General features: G+C 33.4%; 3 protein-coding genes across 11 annotated transcripts in view; 2 read left to right on the top strand and 1 right to left on the bottom strand.

Annotated features, from left to right (window-relative positions):
• Nucleotides 1-9,529, top strand: part of LOC110460636 (transmembrane and TPR repeat-containing protein 1-like) — an 80,234-nt gene extending 70,705 nt beyond the window's left edge. Inside the window, exons 12-18 of the mRNA XM_021513661.1 lie at nt 357-568; nt 995-1,130; nt 1,608-1,752; nt 2,080-2,217; nt 3,406-3,534; nt 4,868-4,945; nt 5,600-9,529. Of these exons, the coding sequence (XP_021369336.1) occupies nt 357-568; nt 995-1,130; nt 1,608-1,752; nt 2,080-2,217; nt 3,406-3,534; nt 4,868-4,945; nt 5,600-5,725 (964 nt within the window). The 3' untranslated portion in view covers nt 5,726-9,529. The remainder of the gene's footprint in view (nt 1-356; nt 569-994; nt 1,131-1,607; nt 1,753-2,079; nt 2,218-3,405; nt 3,535-4,867; nt 4,946-5,599) is intronic.
• An 855-nt stretch (nt 9,530-10,384) lies between these two features.
• Nucleotides 10,385-16,393, bottom strand: LOC110460642 (calcineurin subunit B type 1-like). Of its 5 annotated transcripts, none has more exons than XM_021513671.1 (6): nt 16,174-16,393; nt 14,701-14,795; nt 14,151-14,220; nt 12,507-12,743; nt 11,888-12,072; nt 10,385-11,097 (listed from the first exon to the last, which is right to left on the bottom strand). In XM_021513671.1, exons 2-6 carry the CDS (start codon nt 14,701-14,703, stop codon nt 11,047-11,049), a joined length of 546 nt encoding a protein of 181 aa, XP_021369346.1. In that variant the 5' UTR covers nt 14,704-14,795; nt 16,174-16,393; the 3' UTR covers nt 10,385-11,046. The 5 variants fall into 5 exon arrangements, with proteins under 5 accessions (XP_021369346.1, XP_021369345.1, XP_021369348.1 ...); XM_021513670.1 differs by lacking the exon at nt 16,174-16,393 and adding an exon at nt 16,044-16,167; XM_021513673.1 differs by lacking the exon at nt 16,174-16,393 and adding an exon at nt 16,044-16,167 and having other exon boundaries at nt 12,678-12,743.
• A 29-nt stretch (nt 16,394-16,422) lies between these two features.
• The window catches only part of LOC110460641 (tyrosine-protein phosphatase 10D-like), a 53,050-nt gene continuing 47,431 nt past the window's right edge, over nt 16,423-22,041 (top strand). For all 5 annotated transcript variants that reach the window (XR_002464041.1, XM_021513667.1, XM_021513668.1 and 2 more), the window contains exon 1: nt 16,423-16,824. Coding sequence is in view for 4 of the 5 variants with exons in the window: in XM_021513667.1 (XP_021369342.1) it covers nt 16,789-16,824 (36 nt within the window). In the remaining variant the exon portion in view is untranslated. The remainder of the gene's footprint in view (nt 16,825-22,041) is intronic.

Raw genomic sequence — 22,041 nt, 5'->3', positions numbered from 1 at the left:
GATCTTCTCCTTTTGTACCAATGAAGGAATTTGATCCAAACTAATAATTGTTCTAGATCATCTTTTGCTGAAAACGATTCAATTTTGTATAAACAGAGTATTTGGCCTCCCTGAGTGCAGAGGGATAAGGCCCATTAGGGGAAATGGAGGAAAATGTTTCTCCTTCTGTACAAATAAAGGGTTTTAACCAAATGTAGTCTGAATCATGCTAAGGGGGGAAAAACTAAACTTTGTATAAAAGGAGGGTGTGGCCCCCCTAAGGTCAAGAATTTTTTCGCTGTTAATAGAATAAATGACACAGTACAGAAAAAAACCCACCTGTACATATCACCTAGTTTTTCCTGGTCGATTTACAGCAATAGAGGGGAGAAAAAGCTTGGTATCAGCCTCCTACAAAGAGCTCTGGAGATTGACCCTAGCTATGAGGAAGCCTTTATAGCACTTGCTGGAATGATGGTAGAAACCAAGAACTGGACCGAGGCTGACCGACTCTTCCTGTCAGCAATGGCCTACAACCCAGCGTCTGCTCAAGCCTACCATAACTATGGTACCTTTCTGCATCGTAGAGGCAAGTGATGATGTATTATTTAATCTGAATGAAATTTGCTCAGTGAATAAAATTGTTTCTAAATTTTAACCTTTTCTATGTGGTAGCTTACTTTATTGGTTCACCATTTGTTGTTGTGGTCCTTGCAATGAACATCTAAGGTCATTTCTTCACCAAAGACAAAAAAGAAGAATGTGATTTACGATTGAAGGTCATAATCAAGGTTGAAGGTCTCTTAGTTAAAAGATTTTTGAATTATCACTTTTTCCCTGCCAGGCTAAAAACAGAAGGTCTCATATCAAAGAAATTGCTTTCAATGCTGTTTGATAATATCCACATTGAAATCCAAAGTCCAAGGTTGCAAGATCATAAAGTTAAACAAATGGTTCCCAATGCCCCATAGTGTTTAGAAAATGATAAAGTTATGTGAGTATTTTTACTACACAGGAGAGGAGAAAAAGGCACTAGAGTTTTATCAACGAGCCCTTGAGGTGGACCCAGGCCACACGATATCAATTGTGGATACTGCCAGATGTCTAAAGAACCAGGGCAAGCTTTCACAGGCAGAACACAGCCTAAAACAGTAAGTCTGTTACAGTAGTAAGTGTACAAAAACTATTCCTCTATAGTCTCAATCAACAAGTTTGTCTCAATAGTAGATGTAGCACTTAGTCTTAGAAACTCTATATCTTCAGAGCCTCAACTGGTAAGTTTTACACCAAATTAATTATATCTTGGATGTGTGTAAAAAACTGAACATCTTCAGAGCCTCCACTAAAAGGTCAGACACTAATTATACAACAGGTGAACCATTATACTTTAGAAACAGTATACATTGTATTTTCAGAGCCTCGATGAGTAAATCATAATAGCAGTAAGATATATAATAACTTATTAGATCATGGAAGAGGGACATTACTCTACACATGTATACACGCACATTTATTTCAGGAGCAAAACTTGAAAGTTTAATCCCTACCAATAATATTCAATTGTGTTACAGTATTGGATGCGAGTTTACAGTTTACCTATCTAAATCTGTAATTTGTGTGTGTTGTAGTGCCCTGAAAATGAAAAAGGAAGATTCTACACTGGACTTGCTTGGTGTGGTGTACTTTGAGATGGGGCGTAGCAGTGAGGCGATTCATTTGTATGAGGATGTCCTGAAGGACAGCCCTAACAATACAGATCTCCTCTTCCATTATGTAAGGAGAAGTATCAAACTTTAAATTCTATAAAGATAATGTGATGTTTGCTTGATCAACTCATTTCTTTCCTTTAATAGTAAACTTAGCGTTTAAAGAATGACTACACTACATTTATGTTCCCTGACAGAGGCCTACTAACCACAGGGGCTAATTGTGCCAGAGAAGACAAATCATTTTTGCTATTACCGGGGTAACTTCAACCATTGGACTATTTAAATGTTAGCTTGATTAGCTGATTTCCTTCCTTGTTATATCATATAGCTGACATCATGTTACCTGCTATCTAATATTACACTAGATACAAATGTTTCATCTGTTTTACAGTCTCAGGTGCTGGCAAAGAACTTGAAGTTTGAGAAATCAGAGGCTGCTCTACACCAGGCTATACGCCTATCACCAAACAGTATAGAGATCCTCACTCAGATGTCCAAGATCCTCGGACAGCAGGCCAGGCATAAAGAGGTACGTCAGTGGGCATTGTAAAGGCCATGGTCACACCTGTTTAGCAGGTCATTGGGCCTCTTCCCTGTGTAACATGTGTAGGTCAAGGTCATCAGCCCAGATGATAGGTCATAGTGCACTAAGATCATGGTATCTACCTTAGGGCATAGGCCAGTTAATAAGTTTTAACATGAATTTCGTCACATATCTTCAAAAGTATCGTAAGACCAGAGGACAATTAGGAAATAAATTGTTGCTTGGTTACATGTTTCAAGCATAATGATTCAGTGTATTTCATACATATCATCGCTCCAGGTTACAGGCAAAGGATCAATAGAGCAGTTAGATGTTCTTAAAATATACAGTTAAACATTCATCCTGAAACTTAAAGGACAAAAGTTAAATAAGTTTGCTAGAACTGCAAGAATAGCATCTGTTGTTATTGAGACAATTCTTTGCCAATCACATGGCACTCATACGACATATGATATTTTCACTCGTGCTTTGCACTTGTGAACAGTATTGGCATTCTCTTATGTACTCATGAAGTATATATGGTATTCAATGGGAAACTGTTACCAGGTAAATATCTATACTTGGGACTGACATTTACTTTCATGTTAGTTTGTGAGGCCACTCATTTAAATCATCAATAGATAATTACCATCAGTATTGATATAGCAGGGTAGATAAAGTGACCTCTCTATTAGGAAATTCAACGCTTCCAAAAAGACCTATACAGGTATAGTTTGCAAAATAAAGCCAGTTACATACATACAAACTGATTGACAGTAATGCTGTGGTAGATACGTGTCAATGTTTATTGGGTTGGAGTTGATTAATAGAATCTATCGCTACTGGATGTGTAAGATAGAGAAATCTCAACCCGAGGGTTGAGATTTCTCTATCTTACACAACCAGTAGCGATTGATTATTTTTCTCCAATATCTAACAGTATTTTAATGTGAAATAAAGGTAAACATGGACCCAAAACACATACAGGCAATTTGTTGATGGATTGTTGACGTGACGTCATTGGATTGTTGAAGTGACGTCATGCCATTGTTATGAATAGGGGAATCCCCCCCCCCCCCCCCCCCCCCGTCTCAACCCTAGGGCGGAGACAGATAAATCTAGCACCGGCAAAACGGGAGATAAATCTGTCAGGTGTGGGAGAAATATCTATACATTAAGGATTGTTATTTACAGGCATTGCCCTACCTTGACCATGCTATCACAGTAGCCCAGCGGACCAATGACAGACTGGCCCTGGTGGACCTCTTCCTGCAACATGGTGATCATAACAAAGACATCCAGCAGTATTCTCAAGCTGTCAATGTAGGCAATATACACTGCAGTGTTTCATACTTGTTTCTTAGTCACATTTGCTCTAAATGAACAATGTAATCTGCAGGATTCGTCCATCATCCACTCCTTCCAAGCGGCACGGAGGGAGACCTTCATGGGCCTGTTCACTCCAATAAATCAATTGTTAATTAGGCCTAATCGGCATTATAAACACCAAGCTACCTTTGATGCTACTTTTCCAGTTTGATACCGGGTATTTTCAGGATTTAAAAAAAAAAAAATTGACCAACAATTGTAAAATATATTAACTGTGGAATTAGCAAACCAGAATTAGGTGACAAATAGAATCAACAATAGACAAAAGCACCTGTCATAATAAAACTTACTTTAGATCCTTTATTACCCATAGTGCTTCAGAGATAATAGATTTAATGTTCAATTTTCAATTGATTACTTACCAAAGGTTTTCCACATATACTCAATTTAGTTGCTTAACTGAGACTTTTCCATATGGTATCTTTTATAGATTCAAAGTTATATGGGGGAATTGGAGGGGGAAAAACAGAAATATTGTGACAAGAACAATCAAACGTATATAAACACTACCATAAGAAATTGCAGTCATTATGCTGATAGCTGCCTATAAACTAAATATGGGAAATGTTATTTCAATGCTCTCCCTCTCTCCTCACATATCACAAGACCATCTTCAGTTTCGGGAAGGTTGATTGTGCTGATAATATAGAAATTGAAAACTGCAAATATTGTGAAATACTTATATTCAGATAACAAATAACCATTAACTATGAGTGAAATATTAAATATGGATTTAACCAGTTTGCTTTCACAATATACCATGAGTATGAATAACATACACTTTTCTAATGTAATGCAGACAAAGAAAAGTTACTTTCCTGTGAAAGTGTTACTTTGGTTATACCACATAAACACATCTATAGCTTTCAAGGCTTTATTAAGAATTAAAACAATTTGAAATTATTTCTATTAAGGTGCAGACATATATTAACAGTAACAAATATTGAGACCAGTAAAGTTACAGATAAGCTCCTTAAATGCTTTGTAACTGAGGGTGCTGAGATGTTCTTCTTTTAAATAAAGATATAACAATTGTTTTTGCTTATAACTTATTTATAATTTGCAACAGTCAATTATATAAAAAAAAAAAAAATGGAAATCTTTTTCGTTGGAACTAAAACAAAGTGCTAGGACTCTCTACCTTAAGGAAATTCTGTGTATTACCCCTATATCACTGCAACTGGTTTATTTCTTCCCAGTAGTGGTATAATGCTTATTTCGTGCAGGACTATAGGGAAATGTTCTAATGTATTTTATTTGGTTGTAGAGTTTCAGTGAAGCATTAAGACTAGGAGGAGATAATCCAAGTGTGCACCTCAACTTAGGAGCCCTACATCATATACTGGTGAGTGTATTCTGCAATTAATAATAATAATAATATACATGCAACTTTTATATCGCACCCTATATGATTTGTAAAATTACTCTAAAGTGCTTTACAACATATGGATAATAGTACTAGTTATAAGTGTGGAAAAAAATGGCTTACAATCACCATTATCCATTAAGCAAGATAATCATCGCAATGTGCACATAAATGAATAAAGAAAGGGTGGTATTTACATGACGTCTGTTGAAATAGTCTAAAATGCAGACATGAAGAGGTGAGTTTCGATGTCCTTCTTGAATTTGTTTTTTCTGGTAGAGAAATTAGGAAGTGTTCATGCTTTATATGTAGCTTGAGTTGGGAATAAAATGTGGCTTAATTATATCCACATTCATTACATTAACCATACACAGCATCATTTCACATCTTTAAACGATATAACTCATACTTAAATGATAATACTCATACTTAAATGATAATACTCATACTTAAATGCTGAATCCGTAGGTTAAAGAAGGCTGTGAACTGTATCATAGTAATGAGATGAAATTTATAAGTATAATTATGACGAAATTCTCAGGGGTGTTTGAAAATGAACATAGTTGAGATTCTGTTTATCATATGCTCCATATAGATTTTGTGAATATCGTTTTGGTAACTTTTCTAATACAGGGCCACCACAAAGAAGCTAAACATCACTACTTGCGAGTTCTGTCCATGGATCCAAGTCACACGATAGCCAAAGACAATCTCCAAAAACTGGAACGCCTCCAAAGTCAGGAAAGATCACGGTTGTGAAGGGAGATAATCCATGTCCAATTGCTCAAAACTAGTATTAGCATTATTGTTGAACTGCCATGGGGTGCATGAATATTGTGCTTTAGATTTTTAATAAATGAGACAAAATAAAGCTGCTACCATTTCCTGATCTTCAAACCATGCCAAAAAAAGTTAGTTTTTTTACCCTTGTACTGTTAAAATGGTGACCATAAATTAAGTATCTGAAAAGATGAGTCTGTGATCTGAAATTAAAAACTTGCAGGAATACACGTTTCAAAATATTTGTGTGTGTGTATGTTCCTGTACTAATCCTAATGTTATAATGAATACATATACATGTATATAAATGTTTTCCATTTTGGTGCATCTTTGACAATTTTTAGCCAATTTTTTTAAACATAATACATAAACAAATAGTGTGTATGAGTTCACGATTTAGTATGTCATGTGTCAGTTATGATTCAATAAAAATGCACAACTGTAACATAAAGGAAATCATATACAATTCAGACATCCATTTTGTGTTGGTTTTGCCAAACGTTTCGTCATTATGACTTCGTAGTACACAACACCTTTTTTATTGCCAAAATTTTGCTGTATTACTCGTGTCATTATAATTCACAAGATTTTATTGTACAATTCTGTCTATCAAGATATAAATTGGACAGGTTAATATTGCTGTTGTTCTTGCTTGCCTTACAAATAGTTGTTTCCAATCTTATAATAGCACCTTGTAATCACAGCCTTAAGTCAAGGTTTATTCTGTAAAAGAAATACGTTATTTTACAGGTGTACATACATTGTATGTGCAACAACCATACCCGGTAGCTCTTATGTGTGATGCTGTAATGTTTCAGAATATCTGTCAGCAATTGTGGTGTTATGGTTGAAAGCCTTTCTTGTCATGTTTACCGTCTCCAGATGAAGTGTTGATTCCTATTTTACAATGTATCAGTTTTCTGTAATGGAATTGCTGCTTTCTTGTCTTGAAATTACTTAAAAAGACATGACTGTTTATCCTAAGGATACATGTAAATACTTGGATATTGCCGATCAGCTGATTATTTAAATGATGCTGCTGTACATAAATGATCATTACATTGGTTTGTCTTTAAATGGGGTAGGACATGTTTAATTTTATAATTGATATTTATTGTACTTATATCTTTATAACAATTAAAACTTGAATATAAATAGAAAAATTTATTGCACTACTGAAATATTATTTGAATTACTTCTGTATTATTTACCGATGCAGCATGGTCTGAGTGATCTGTTTATATAATGTCTCGGCAATGTGTTTGTAATGTCTCTTATTAAGATACAAAGTGTTTTTTTATGTACAAACACCTTTATTATTTCTGACTTTTTATTTTAATAAGTAAAGCTCCTTTTTTTATTTTCATAAAATTATCATTATGAAAGCGTTCAACATTTACCTTTAGATTTATCGATATTACCAGTCCATGTAAGTCACTAAACATTCACTGATATCCCTAATACAGTATCTGTTATGAATTATATATATGTTTAATGAGTTAGGAACAAGTGGCTACATACTTTGTTTGTAGTACTTTTGTATTATACAAGTCCATGGGGCTATAAAAGCCCTAGAATAATTACATGTATATTAAAATTCACATATTCAATAATGAAATTTTCATATATTTTATATTTACATTTTATTCATTGATATTCACACATTCGCTATTGTTAGTTGCACGTTATTATATTGACATTAAAAAAAATCTATAATATTTATGGATTTTAAATTTATGATGATCATGTGATACATCATTTCATGAGTGATAGTTTAAGGGCCAGTAACAAAAAGCTTTAAAAAACAAACTTTTTTTTTTTTTTTTCAAAAATTCATTCCATATGTACATAATATAATATTGTACTACTGTATTTGGGTCGTTTTATCGCCATCATAAATATTGTTACATTGGTAAAAGAATGTGATAGTCCATAACTTTTATTGTTTAATTTCTTTTCTAAATGTTAATTCAATATGTATATAACATACTTTGGTAAGATTTTGACTAGCCCTTTTTTATCAAAAAAAGAAAGTTGATTTTTAAAAGCAGAGGCTAGATACATAGAAAACAAAAATTGAATGATAAAGTGATGACAATATTGTTGGTATCTGTACCTACTTCAGTTGTAGAATAGGTCATTATCATTTTATTAATATGTCAGAGTGTCAACTGATGTATACAAAAAGTTGTATAAGAGATCATGTGCTTCCCAAAGTCAAATTTTGCTTATCAGATAAAATTGATAGTGCATTAAGTGATGATTCTAATTTAAAGTAGGTGCTTTTATGTATATCTCTAGTCATTTTAATTATTTTATGTATATGTATATACATTTTGATATTTCAGTATTCTATAATATATGTAGTGTATATAATATTGATTATTGTGAGAGGGTGACTGGTCTGTTTGTATTTTATTTTGGTATGATGTAATGTGTGATGAACCTTGTCTACACTGAATCTTTTGTTCAGATAAAACAGGAGTATAAAGTTGGATCTACCTGAATGTCTCAGGCTATTGCACATTCAGGGTTTGGTTTAGACAGATTACGTGATGTCTTAAAATATACACTTTATTAGCATTAAAATCTTAGTAAAATTATAATTGGTAGATCCCTTAAAATGACCCCAGATTGGGTTTTATCTGTATATACCTGGTGACCCTTGGTTAGGTGTATGTTTGATCCTTGGCATCCAAAGGTTAGGAATATGTACCCTAAGTTAGGCATTTGTTTGACCCCTGCTGACCCCAGGTTACGCCCTTCAAATAAATAATGTTAGCTGTTGGGATGCTATATACCAATAAAACCAAACTAAACCCAAGATTACCGGTAGGTATGTATGTTTGACCTCAGTTAACCCCAGTTAGGTGTATGTTTGACCTCAGCTCACCCAAGGTTAGGTGTATGTTTGACCTCAGCTAACTTCAGGTTAGGTGTATGTTTGACCTCAGCTAACTTCAGGTTAGGCACATATTTGACCTCAACCGACTTCAACTTAGGCTTATTTCTTATCTCAACTGCATGACCCCTGATGAGGCATGTGTGCCCCCTGCTGACCCAAGGTTAGGCTTATGTTTTGATTCATAGGACCTAAGCTTAAACACAATTTATGTTTATTCAGATAAAAAATACTGATAATTCATTACACTATCCTAAAATTGTATGACAGGATATTACAACATCATATTTTAATTAAATTTGACCCCTGGTGACCCTAGAGGTTAGGTATAAGTTTGATCTCTGATGACCAAAATTTAAATGGCATCTAATTAATTACCCGTATTCACCCCGGGTGTTCTCATATAGATGGTTTCTGAACAACTGTGGTAAAATCATGACATGTCTGAAATGATATGCCTTTATAAGTTATGCTTTTATAATATCAGAATAGATGCTCATTCCATTAGGGAATATGTATTATTTAAGCTTGTTTCATTATGTTTTGAAAATGCATACATACATTTCGAAAATGCCAAAGTGAATATGAAAACTAAAGTTGATTAAGATTTGTTTGTCTACACACATTCATATTTACTTTCATATGTATGCATTAGGATATCATAGGAACATGCATTTACAATTTTTTGCATGTACTGATTTAAAATGTTTGTGAGAAGTTCTGGTTGTGATTTCAGATATCCCTGAATAATAAATGAAAGTTGAATTTTTCAATATGACTGTTAATTGTTACTATGAAACCTCACATATCTGATGTATCAGATTTATTACTACATATTTGTCTTTTAAATAAAAAATTAATAAAAACTGATTTAAAAAAGATGTTGACTTGTTTTGTTGTTAATGTTCTTTTTCAATACCCCCATGAATGGTTTAGATGTATAATTTTAAAATAGAGAGAAGACAAAATAAAGAACTCTAATAATTTATGGTCTTAACTCATAGGTGCTAATATATGGGGCCTTAATACGCAGAAATATTAGGGAGTAACTAATCATGTATCAAAAGGAACATATCCACAGGTACCATTACAAGGGCATGGCTTGTATATATCTCCACTACATGGTCTGAATATGTGTATCCAAGCCATTATGTCACAACATGCCAAATAATTGGACATTAATTTGTCATTTGAACCCTCAATCCATATTCATATGACCTTAGGTGTTGTGAGGAGCTTAAACCCCAAACAAACATCAAACACTCATTGGAAGTGAGAAACATTTCTCTTATCATTGGTACATAATTAACACTTGCAGCTACTTAAATGAAAACTACAGATTAATTATTTATAGACAAAATTTGCACAGATAACTTTTCTGAGGAGTATTACCCTTAATACACAAAAACAATGTTGTGGGGATCTAACCAGTATATGTGCCATGCCCCTTTGGTAATCATAGATAAGTTATAATCCTTGTGCACTTTGTTAACAGACATTTCATGTATTCATGAGGACATAAACTTGTGTTTCACTCAAAATGAATGTCTTGCAACGTTGTGTGTGAATAAATGCTCTCAAGATTCATGAACTTAATTCTTAAACTTAACGATTAAGGCGACTTTAAACCAAAATAAATATCACACACACATAAATAATCCACAGTAATATAAAATAACCATTGAATTAATATGACAAGAGTGTCAATTAAAAATAAGAAAAAAATATTCTATATTTGACAATTTATATGCAACAAATTGTATACAAAACATATACATTTTTAAACTTTCACAAATTACATGTACAATCATTGCTGAGACCATAACAGCCTGTTCATTTTTATACCAGTCATTTTCATTACACTGGTATATAATTTTACCACGGACTTGGCTAATCTAATTCCGTGCTATTACTTGAGCCTTAAAATGTACATGTACCAGTGTATTTCTTCTGTTACTTTCCAAAGGATAGGACAGGCAATGCTTAACATTAATTGCTGAGCTAGTGAGAGTCCCAGAGTTAAACAGTAAGGCAGTATTTTCCCCTCATTTTCTTTGGCTGTTACAACATTCCCCCTCTGAGGAGTCTTGTCCCAAGACTTTGCCTGGGGAATCCCATGAGTTGTCCCTGGGTAACCAATGCACCTTCCCCAGCCACTCAGAACTGGTGTACATGATACTCATTAGGTCATCATGCTGCCACCAAACATGACATGCAGGCGGGCACCCATCAAGCCACTGACCATGCTTGATGTTGCTGAATTAGTAAGCAAGTCCCATAGTTATACCACATCACTAGAAAATTTCCCCTCATATTCCCTGGCTTCCACACTTGGAAAGCGTATGTCTATCATCATTGACAGTGCTCCTTCACAATGAGATCAAGAAATTTCTTTTATTCAGAAGAAGTCAACTGTCATTCTGTCTACAACTTCCTGGTCACCAACCATCTGCAAAACAAAAAAAGCTGAATTAGTCAAAGATTGGTAAGATGTCAATGCTAAATTAAGTGAATAGAATTAGAAAAAGTCAATGTGAGAAATTAAATCAGAAACTAAAACAAAAAAGCCTTATTGAACTTCATTAGATTTTAAAAGCTTTTTACTCATTATATTGCATGTTGACATTTGACCCCAACCAGTACTCAAAGTTGACTTTTGATCTAAACACATTATAACAGAAAATTATTAATATATCAGCTGGTCTACATATTGTATCAACGTATCAATTGGATCTAGATTTAATAGTTCTTCAGATAATATTGTTTAAATTGTTCAACATATTGGACACCCTATATATGACATTGAAAGTAAGTCAAGGTCATTTTTATAAGGAACATTCATAACAAACCATTCCAGGTACCTAATATGATCAGATATCATGACCCTTGGGTTTTTGGCATTCAACAAGAAGTCATTAAAAACAGATGGACAGGCACACAATAGACATGACACTAAACCATAAGCTCGCCAGCACTTTGTACAAGATGAACTAAAAGTATCAGTTGTACAGGTATGAATTAATAGTTGTATGTACTAGCTATGTAAATAAAATTATATCAGTTATATAAATAGTTGTACATGTATTAGCTTATAGCTATTCATGTAAATAAAATTATATCAGTTATATAAATAGCTATGTAAATAATTATATCAGTTATACAGTGAATTTTGGAATATTTATTTGAGTCTTGCACTATCGTTTTATTTCCTCTATGACTAAGATTTATCGACTTCTTACCTTTTCAAATTCTGGGAATGTAATTTGACCTTTGGTTTCAAGGTCAGGGTGACTTAGAGCTTTGAATGTCAAGGCCAGAATGTGATCATCAGAGATAGCAACAGAGTAAAATAATTTGTAGAGCCGGAAAATCTCATCGTGGGTTAAAGCATCACTACTGTAGATGTTGAATAGGTCAAAGATGACTGTAAAATAGCAGAAAATATAATTTTAAAAATAATGACATTGGAATACATTTCAAATATAGATAGATCAAGAATAACTATAAAACTGTCTTAATTTAAATACAGCAAATTTCATTTAACTCCAAGTTATTAATTCCTGGAAAGAAATACACAAGTTACTGTGGAGGTATTTGACTAATCTAAATTCACGTTTAAACCTAACTTACCATGCTTCCAAACATTATCATTCAACAAGGGCTAATAGTTCAATCAATTTTGTTCAACTTTAAATCAGCTGTTATTTATTTTGATAACTTAAATGTGCCAACACCAAACATATAAAGGATGTAATACAATGTACCAGGTTATACATGTAGTACTCTACAGTCAAGGGGAGATAACTATATTATACCTAGCCAAACTTTGTCTGCCAAATAATGATGTGAAAAACATACATTTCTTTTTCTCTGCTGGTTTAACCCGATCACTGAGTAAGGCACAAAGACGAAGAAAGGTTTTGGGGTAAATTTTGAGAGACCGCCTGTCAAGTAAACTGGCAATTATTGGTGGTGCTAAGTCACTGCCTGCAAACTCCACCATAGTCAACATGTCATCATACGATATACCGTCTGTACCATCAGGGTCCATGTCTTTATATCGCTTCATCAACTTCCTCAGCTGACTTTCTGTGACTGAAAAAGATTGGACAATTATCATCAATGAATTTGTGCCTTATAAATATGATCAATTATCATTAAAAAAAGGATGATTGTACAATGATAATGAAATCCCACAGATGTCTGTCTGTCTGTCATGTTCGATAATAAGCTGTGATATGTACACCTGCAATAGGGGTTTAAAAGTTCCTAAGGTCAAAGTCAATGTTACTAAAAACAGACCAAGACAATATATGGTGATATACTGAAGATGTTCAAAAGAGGTTTTACAAGTTTCTTAGATCAAAGCTGCTGTTGCTTAAAATGGGTCATTTGGAAGAGTTACAGTCGGGCACATGGCAGCTAGGGCCCTTGCTGACTTTTCAGTGTTCTAGCTAAGACAAGGTATAAGACAGATATGACAATTATATCTGTCTCTGATAACTGATTTATGTACACCCTTTATTGAAATGAAAACAAAAAATTGTGGCCCAAGACTTTGGGCTTGTATCTCTCAGCTGATATCTAACGATGTTAGCAAAATATCTGGTAAATGATTATATGATGTATTCTGGAAATGTACATTGTAGGTCTCATGCAGTCAAGAGACTATATATAGCAATCACATAGCATTTTGTCATCTGAACAACCTTAACTGATGAGTGCCCTTAATGGTTAGAGTCCATGACCCTAGGCATCATTGTTTATGAAAATATGTCATTTGAGGTTATCAACAGACCTGTGACCTAGAGCGTGGACAGACAAAAAATGAATACCTCGCCCTGGTATAATTAATCTTACAGGCACTTTGTGCCTACGAAGGGAGTTCAAAAATTAGATATACACTAACAGTGTAACTGCAATTATAGGATTACATTTACATTGTGGCAATGCATTTCTATTTTAAAATGCATTGTAGAAATAAATAAAGGTATTGGTACACCAATACAATTATTGGGCAAGGAGATCCATTGTCCTGTGGGTAGTGGTCAGTGGATGTACTGTGGCCTAGCCATCCAAAACTTATGTTAACTAATGCAACCTACATTTATGGAATCCTTGGTGTTGATGCTCCATCACTTACCTACTTGCATCTTAAAAAGCCATGTAAGTTTCTACCAAGAATAGCTTCATCTTATAAGGCTATAGTCATTTGTAGATCATCTTGCTAAGTTTGCTGAGCATTTGAAAAACAGGACAAGCAAAATGTAAAAACATGAATGTAGGAGTCTAAATACAAGCCATAGTATCACAAGTGTAATTTGTACTGGTACTAGTGACGGCTCAATTGGTTAGAGTTAACCCTTTCAACCCTATGTTACTTTAGTAGACTCCACCATGTATTGATATGGATGAGTACATTATGGTCTACAGTGGTGAAAGGGTTAAAATCTGACTTGAAATTTAGTTGAGTTATTTGAGATGTGTAGTCAAGCTGCTTACATGGAGTAGAGGCTAACAGATCCTCGATTTCTTCCTTGCTCAAAACATTTTGCAAACTGGATTCATTTCCCTAAAACAGTCAAACATATTAATTTCTTACATCAAAGATACATTAACCAAATTGTCACTAATATACATCAATTAATTTAGAAACTTTAGTCTAAAATATCAATTAATTCACCAATTTAAATACAAAGTGAGGAGAGATATAACACAAAAAAGAGCAAGACCATGTTATATTTCCTACAAAAATAATAATTCATCTCCTTCTTTTACAAGCACTGCTTACTGTAATTAATTAAGATACCAATATATACTTTTCTGTACTATTGACTGTATATTACTCCCCTCCCAATTTGTTAAATCTGCTCTCCTGTTCAGGAATAAAAATGACAAAATAATATGAGGGGAGGGAGAGGGTAAATATTAAGGGGAGGATGGAATAAACCCACAGTATACACATGTACAGTAATACTTGTGTGAAAGTTATATATCTTCCTGTGTGTTGTCATCAGTGCTGACTATTCAATATTGGGCAATAGCTACTAACCATGTTTTCAGTTATCAGTTGAAGGTAAATTTTAGTAAGAGTCAGCAGCTTTCCTTCAGTGAATTTCTCTTTCTGTGCACTTCATCATCATGAAACTGAATAAAAATAAAACAAACCATATATTCACTATCAGAATACATGTACAAATTATAATTAACTGTTCACAAAGGATGTTCCAATGGTTTCTTATTTCTTAGTGTGAAACAGTTTAGGAAAGAGAATGATACATGAAGATAATGATATTATTAAGTATCATAGATCAATTATTACAGATAGGTTAAGCTAATTATAAAATCCAGAGCTGTCCTGTCGGATGCAAAACCTTAACTTTTTCTCAATCTCATAAAACTTCATCAAAACATTCTCCTACAGTTAACAAAATATATTCAACGAAAGACATGTACAATGTTTATATTTCGACACAGACTCTACAATACTGCATGTGATATGGTTATTCTGGGAAGACTATTTTCACTAGCTAGCTGTGATAACGTACGTAGCTCTGGACGACGGACGGACAATTTCTGATAGATGGTCGTCGACAGAGCGGAGAGAAAGCAGGGTATGAATATTCGTTCTATATTTTCACATACATGTTATTTGTATTTGCATTCCATATGCAGGTCCTTGTGGCTATAACGTTAGACAAGTCACAGATGCTGGACACGCTAACATATGTACAGTATATACTATATAATAGCAGTACATGCATATATATACATGGTAAATATACACATCAATATAAATATATTATTGTGTTACACCACGGAATAAGATTAGGCACATTAGGCGCTAATTTATAATAGTGTGCATGCACCTGTTCACCGTGACCTCGGTGCAGCAGTCTTCTTCTTCCTTTACAAGGATCAGACTCAAAGGTTTGAGTGCACTTGATCCTGGGAGGTGGCATTAAAAATGTTAAAAACAATTATTTTTGTTAATTTTTACTAAAACAAGAAAACAATTTATGGAAGGTTGAAACTAGCCAGGGCAGACCTGAAAGAGTTCAGGTTTGGCTCCTGTGCTAGCTAGGGATGATGGTAGCGAATTCCAGTTAACAATAGTTCAAGGGAAGAATGAATATTTATACAAATCAATACAGTCACACACTCACCAAGGAAGACTTCATAATAATAAGTAATTATTTTTTTTATATACAAGATACAAGCATTTTCATTTAGAGTCGTGTTTGTAACAAAACAGTAATCAGTTTAACCAATCCATCCTCACATATAAGTATTTCTCGAAATGATAAACACTGTCAACAGAGACGTATTATACGTCTCTGCTGTCAACAACTCCGTTGTTTGCCGTAGAAGTTTTAATTAATACATGTTACTTACACAAATGAAAATGCATCAACTAGAGCCACGGCATAATATGTCTAGACATAGTTAATAACACTGCAGTGCATGACCCTTGAGCATGGAAACGGTTGTTTGTAAACATATTTACTTGAGTGGTCATTCGTACCTCTAAAATTGAAGATTTCTTTTCTTCGTTTTCCGTACCACCTGTCTTATTTATACCAAATGTGTTCTTTTAACTCTCACAAAATGTATCTCTTATTGTATGAATATTGTTAAAAATACATATTTTGTCAAAAGAATTAGATGTTTTCCGCTTATGAAAAGGTTATAACCGGGGATTCCCTCAGAGCACCAAGTCAAAGAAGGAATCTCCTCTCATGATTTGACGTCACTTCCTGTTAATTAACTCGCAGGTGGGTGAGGTCAGATCGTGTCGCCAAAAAAAAACAGTGGGTGTTCGTATGCTTGCTGACTAACACGGGCAAACTGGAAGAGCTTACCGATTAACGTAAACATCGGTTTTTGTGGTTTTGATATGTTTAAGAGTCAACGATACAGTCAGTGCGACTTGTTCAGCTTCAAGTCGCGCCAACAAACTCAAGTTGAACGTTAGGGACATGTTTTTACCATCTGGTACAAGATTCGTACAGCTTCGTTTCAATCTTGACAGTGTTTATAATTTCGAGAAATAATTATATATGAGGATGGATCGGTTGAACTGATCAACGGATTATACTTCTGTCTGCATTTATCTCACGAGATCGTCCATCAAAATACAATGCTTGTGGTAACTGTAGCAGTGTTTTTAATACAGGTAAGAAGTTATGACAGGTGTCTTCTAAATATATCTACCTGTACATGAACATTTAGATATGATGGAAGATTGACATCTAAACAATTGGCTAAACAAATGTGTACGTGTTCCTAATTAATGATTTTACATTCCTAATTGTTGGTGAAATTTCAAACTATTGATATTATAATGTAACACCTAAAGATTCTGTTATAAAGCAGATCTGAGTCATGATAAGCTGGCATGTTATGCATGTCATCCTAAGCAACATGAATTAAAAGACATGTAATAAGAGGAATATTGTAACAGGTAAACATGTTTTTGTCAAATCAAGTATATGTTTGTATGTATGACATCACAGAATTAGTCTGTGGTATCATCAAAAGTTTAAAATTTATAAACAAGCCCCATTTGAAAAGCTTAATTTATTTTCATTTGAATATATTCATACAGCAAAATCGTGATTAAAATTTCCAACTCTGCACTTGGATACAAATTAAGCTATTTACTTAATACCAGCATGGACTTATATTTTAAATTAGTCTAATCAAATTCCTTGATACCAGTAATATAATAGAACAGATATAAAACATGAAGATATAAATGGAAATAAAACATATAAACACATATATAGTCTATCTCTTCTGTAGGACTCACCCTCATTTTGAGAATTTTTTATCATGATCTGTTTGTAATGGAAGTTTTTGCAATAAATATTCAAGGACTCGTATATGAAAGTGAAAATTTCCTACAAAAATAATTTAATGTTTCTCATACCCAAAAATCTAGATTAAATTTGTTTTTTATAAATGTATTATTATTAACATTATAAACAAATTTGGTCTAGATTTTCTAGATGTATATATATACCATAACAAATAACTGTGAGAGGTTTTGTACATAACTTCCTGGTTTATGATGAGAATATTACTTCATGCCAACTTAATTGTGTCCAGTAATAACATATGTAGACAATGTGGAGAACTAGATATCCATCTCTATGCCTTGAGCATTCTGGCCATCCATTATTAGTCCATAAACAGTTTTCCTGCCTCTGGTGTTAGCTTAACTTAATATAATTGAGTATGTGTGTCTTTTTGATAATCTGTGAGGCCAACATGTGAATTTATAAACTAAAAGTTCATATAGTGTTCACAATGGTTCTGTCAGCCTCATTTTGGTATCAAAGCTGCCCCCAAAAATGCCAGGGCTAAACCACATTTTATTTTACTTCTTGGTATCATATTCAGTCACTTGACTAATGGAACACTTTTTTAAACAGTAAATATATAATATCACTACAACTTATAAATACCAGTCCCCATGTTTGTGTATTAATACAAATATACAATGGCAGATTTGATGATATCTGGAAAATTACATGGACATTTATGATTGTCTGTACACAAATATAAATGTAGCCATTTCTTTGCCATGACTTAAATTTACTTCAAAGTTACTCATCATACACTCATGATCACAACACACATGCAACCACGCACACACAGAACACTAAGCTAATGGAATAATTTCTGTACACCAAATTATTTATGACATTTTATTGGTCCAATTAAGATAATAATGTATACAGTATATACAATCTGTATATATATATACTGTAAGTCTGGAGGTATCAACAATCCAGAACAACTTTTATCAGTGTCAGGGCCCTATTGAATTACGCCCTGTCTGCTCAATATCTGAGACATGCCTGGAGAAGCTTAGAGTCACATAATTACTTTTGATAGTGGGTCTATAATATAAGCATATATTATACAGACTCAATTATTACATCACAATTGAATGATGTCTTATTGATGCAAGCTTAAGTTGTGGTATGATATTGATCAAGTCAAATTTATAATCAAGCCTTCTTCATTTAGTGTATTCAAATATTGTGCAAGAAATTTGTTGCATATATTTATTATTCAGCCTTTTGAATTATATAATTACTGTAGGAACATGGGAATAAGAGCAAAATATGTACAAACTGGCAGTAAAATCATGTAGGTAGCTCTCGATGTCTATCCACAATTCAGAGTTTACTCAGTCAAATACCTGATTTTGCTGTGTTGAATGATCTGTGATTGCTGATTTATTGATCTGGGATTCTGACTGCTTCCTTTCTGCTCGGATGAATTTCTTTAAATTCCCTTTTGGTTTTAATCCCTATCTTTCCATTGTTCACCAGGTTACCTTGGTATATAAATTTAAACCCCAAGTCACCTACCAGTTGTATCGATATACAATGCATCACAGTTCTTGTACCACTGACCAGTTCCCTTTAGGTGATATTCTAATATAAGGGTATATACAAAGATACTATGAAATAAATTTCTTGTGTGGCTTCATAGCTGTTGTTATGCCATGGTTGTGATATATCCTGTCTATGGAACAGCCATCCTGAAGGGAGAATCAGTGGCATCCAACGTTATAACGACACCATAATAATTTCATGACGTCAACATGCATTTGTGTCATATGGCATTCATAGCTGATATGAACGCCATCAGAACTTGGTAGGGTTATAAAGTGGAAGTACCATTGAGTGGTAAATTCTTTCTGTTGAACAACATGTAAACCCCACCCCCTTCCCTCCTTCCTTGCCTTACAGTCATGTGTCTAAATCATTATTTTGCTATTCATGAAGCCATACAAACAGTCCCTGTTTTTTCCCCTACTTTTCAGGTCAAATGTATATATTGATATAATCTGAGTAAACTTCAAGGTCATTGAATTGAGCTTACTCCTAGTGCAGAATGAAAATAATAAAAAAGACCAATTTATCTATATATATGGCATTCCATTGTGAAGGATATGGAATAAGGGCACCGAAGTAGGTATTGTTTTTCTGTTCAAAAATAGCATTTTCAAGTGGACTAATCCCGATAATTGTTACGCACTGTTACAGGGTGGTATATGTGTAAGTCAGATTAGGAAACACTTATATTTACTATATATAAATTGGTATGTCATCTACAAAATGTTAGATTTGCTATAACCCGACAGGGATAGTATAGATCATTGACTTGTTCTGCATTGGGACCAGAGATTTGGCATGTGATGCTCAACAATGATAATGTGATGTTATGTTTGGTGGTCATGACTCAGTGTACATGTAGATTGTGCATGATTTAGCAGAATGATTCTGACCTTATACAGCTCCAGCTAATAACATAGTCTAACCCTGGAGTTTTGGGGTTTCTGATTGTCTTTAATGATAGAATCTATTATTCTGGTACTTTTCTCATAAGATAAAATGTATGTATTAAATAAATAATGAGCTATAATTGACACACTGATAATTAATTATTAAAAACACCTGATTGATCACTTTAGATTTTATGGTTAAAGCCAAGGAATATGTTTCATGAACATAAAATGTTGTGTACACAAGCTTATAATTTCTTAGGTCCTGTGGTGTTGTTTTTTTTTTGTAGTTTATACATGCATTTGTAAAAAGAAAAATTAATTTAATCATCATAATTATAATACCGGAATGGTCTGGAGCAGGATCTTATTTGTCAACACTGCTTTAAACATATCAACACAGAGAAACAAGTGTTAAAATTTGGATATTTTACTAAGTTGTTTTACAGTTTGATTAAAGATAAGTGTGTGTAAATCATCTACAGAAATTAGACCGGCAGATTGTGACCTTGATCATGAGTATATAACTCTGAGATACTGTGGAGACAATCTCCTGGAGCTAGAATTGAGGAGTGTCCTTATAACATAATAGTCTACATCCTGTTATTCCGTTATTACAGACGTATATCATATTAAAGAGAAACTTCAGTCTAGGTCTTAGTCTGATTAGGGCAGAACTTAATGGTTATAATGAAAGCACATGGAATGGTATACTGTTTTTTGTTTCTCCCCAATTCTTGAATTACTGTCAGACAGCCAGAGTATATATATATATATATATATATACAAGTGACAGATTGCAGCTGTTGACAAATAACACATTGCCTCTTTTTCATATACACAAACTACATTTGTATATGGCTGGGAAATATTAAATGGGGGATCAAACAGTTTTCTGTCAAACTTCAATAAAAAATGATGTTTGATAGGGGTTATTATTAAGATAATATCGTAAATTGTTTAAAAGTAGGTCATACTAGACTTTTATTTCACTTTATAGTTAATAGTATCAGCTCTACATGACCATTTACTAGCTGTACAGATATAGTATATTGTCTTTGGTACACTGAAACAGTCCTATTTAGAGAAAAAATGGCATTTAAGGCAATTAGTTCATGCTCCCAGTAGAGGTGATAATTATTCCTGGACAACACTAATTACTGTGAACATGTTCCTACAGGTTTTTGTTCCTGTAGGTACCACCAAATCAAACGGTATTATAAGTATTGCCGAAAGTGTTTAAATTATTTGTTATTAAGTTTTACATTAGTATCTTCTTTAGAATTTTAAACATTCTTAAATGACACAGAACTGTTTAATACATGTAGAATTTTAGATGTTGCTTGTTTTGTAATTCAAGTATGTAAGTAATATCATACACATTTTGTACAAGTTCATCAGTAGATATAAACTTGTACAAGTATACCCTTTTTATGCTTTCGAATTAGAGAAAAAAAATTGCTTCAATTTCCAGAAGAGAACACTTAAAGGTTGACCTTAAGAAGATATTTAACATTTCCCTTTATTTAGGATATTCGTACATTGTTTGAATAAGACGAGAAATCAAACAGAAATCACACTGTTCAAGATCTGGCTCCAGGTCTCCTTAAAATGTAAACTACATTGTGAATTTAAGTACAGATAGCTTAGAGTTTGTATCACTATATGTAAATACCAGCCTGTATAAGTATAGTAAACAAGTGTATACCTCTTATACATGACAATCATCCATCATTTTGTACTAAAAATATGTGTGATATATCCTTCCACGATTTGTCATTAATATAAATAAAATGTCATCTGATGACAGTAACTAATGGTGACCTCACTCCTCTAAAAAAAGTATCAGCCAATTCAATTTCTTGTTTCAACTTGATGTTCACACATATTTTAACTACTGGAAAGGAAAGATAATTAGCTAAGATAAACTTCTAACCTATTGTAACCCTATAGCTATATTGGTTTAAAATATGATCTACATAGTCTGGTATATATATATATTGTTGTATTAGTTAGATATATATATATATATGTGTGTATGTAGATATGTTGGGGATCAGATATAAACAAAAGGGTCCAAATGAGTTG

This window comes from Mizuhopecten yessoensis, unplaced genomic scaffold, assembly GCF_002113885.1.
Source record: "Mizuhopecten yessoensis strain PY_sf001 unplaced genomic scaffold, ASM211388v2 scaffold10447, whole genome shotgun sequence".
In the NCBI taxonomy this organism is placed as follows: Eukaryota; Metazoa; Mollusca; class Bivalvia; order Pectinida; family Pectinidae; genus Mizuhopecten; species Mizuhopecten yessoensis.
This window is presented reverse-complemented; position numbering and strand designations above follow the sequence as displayed.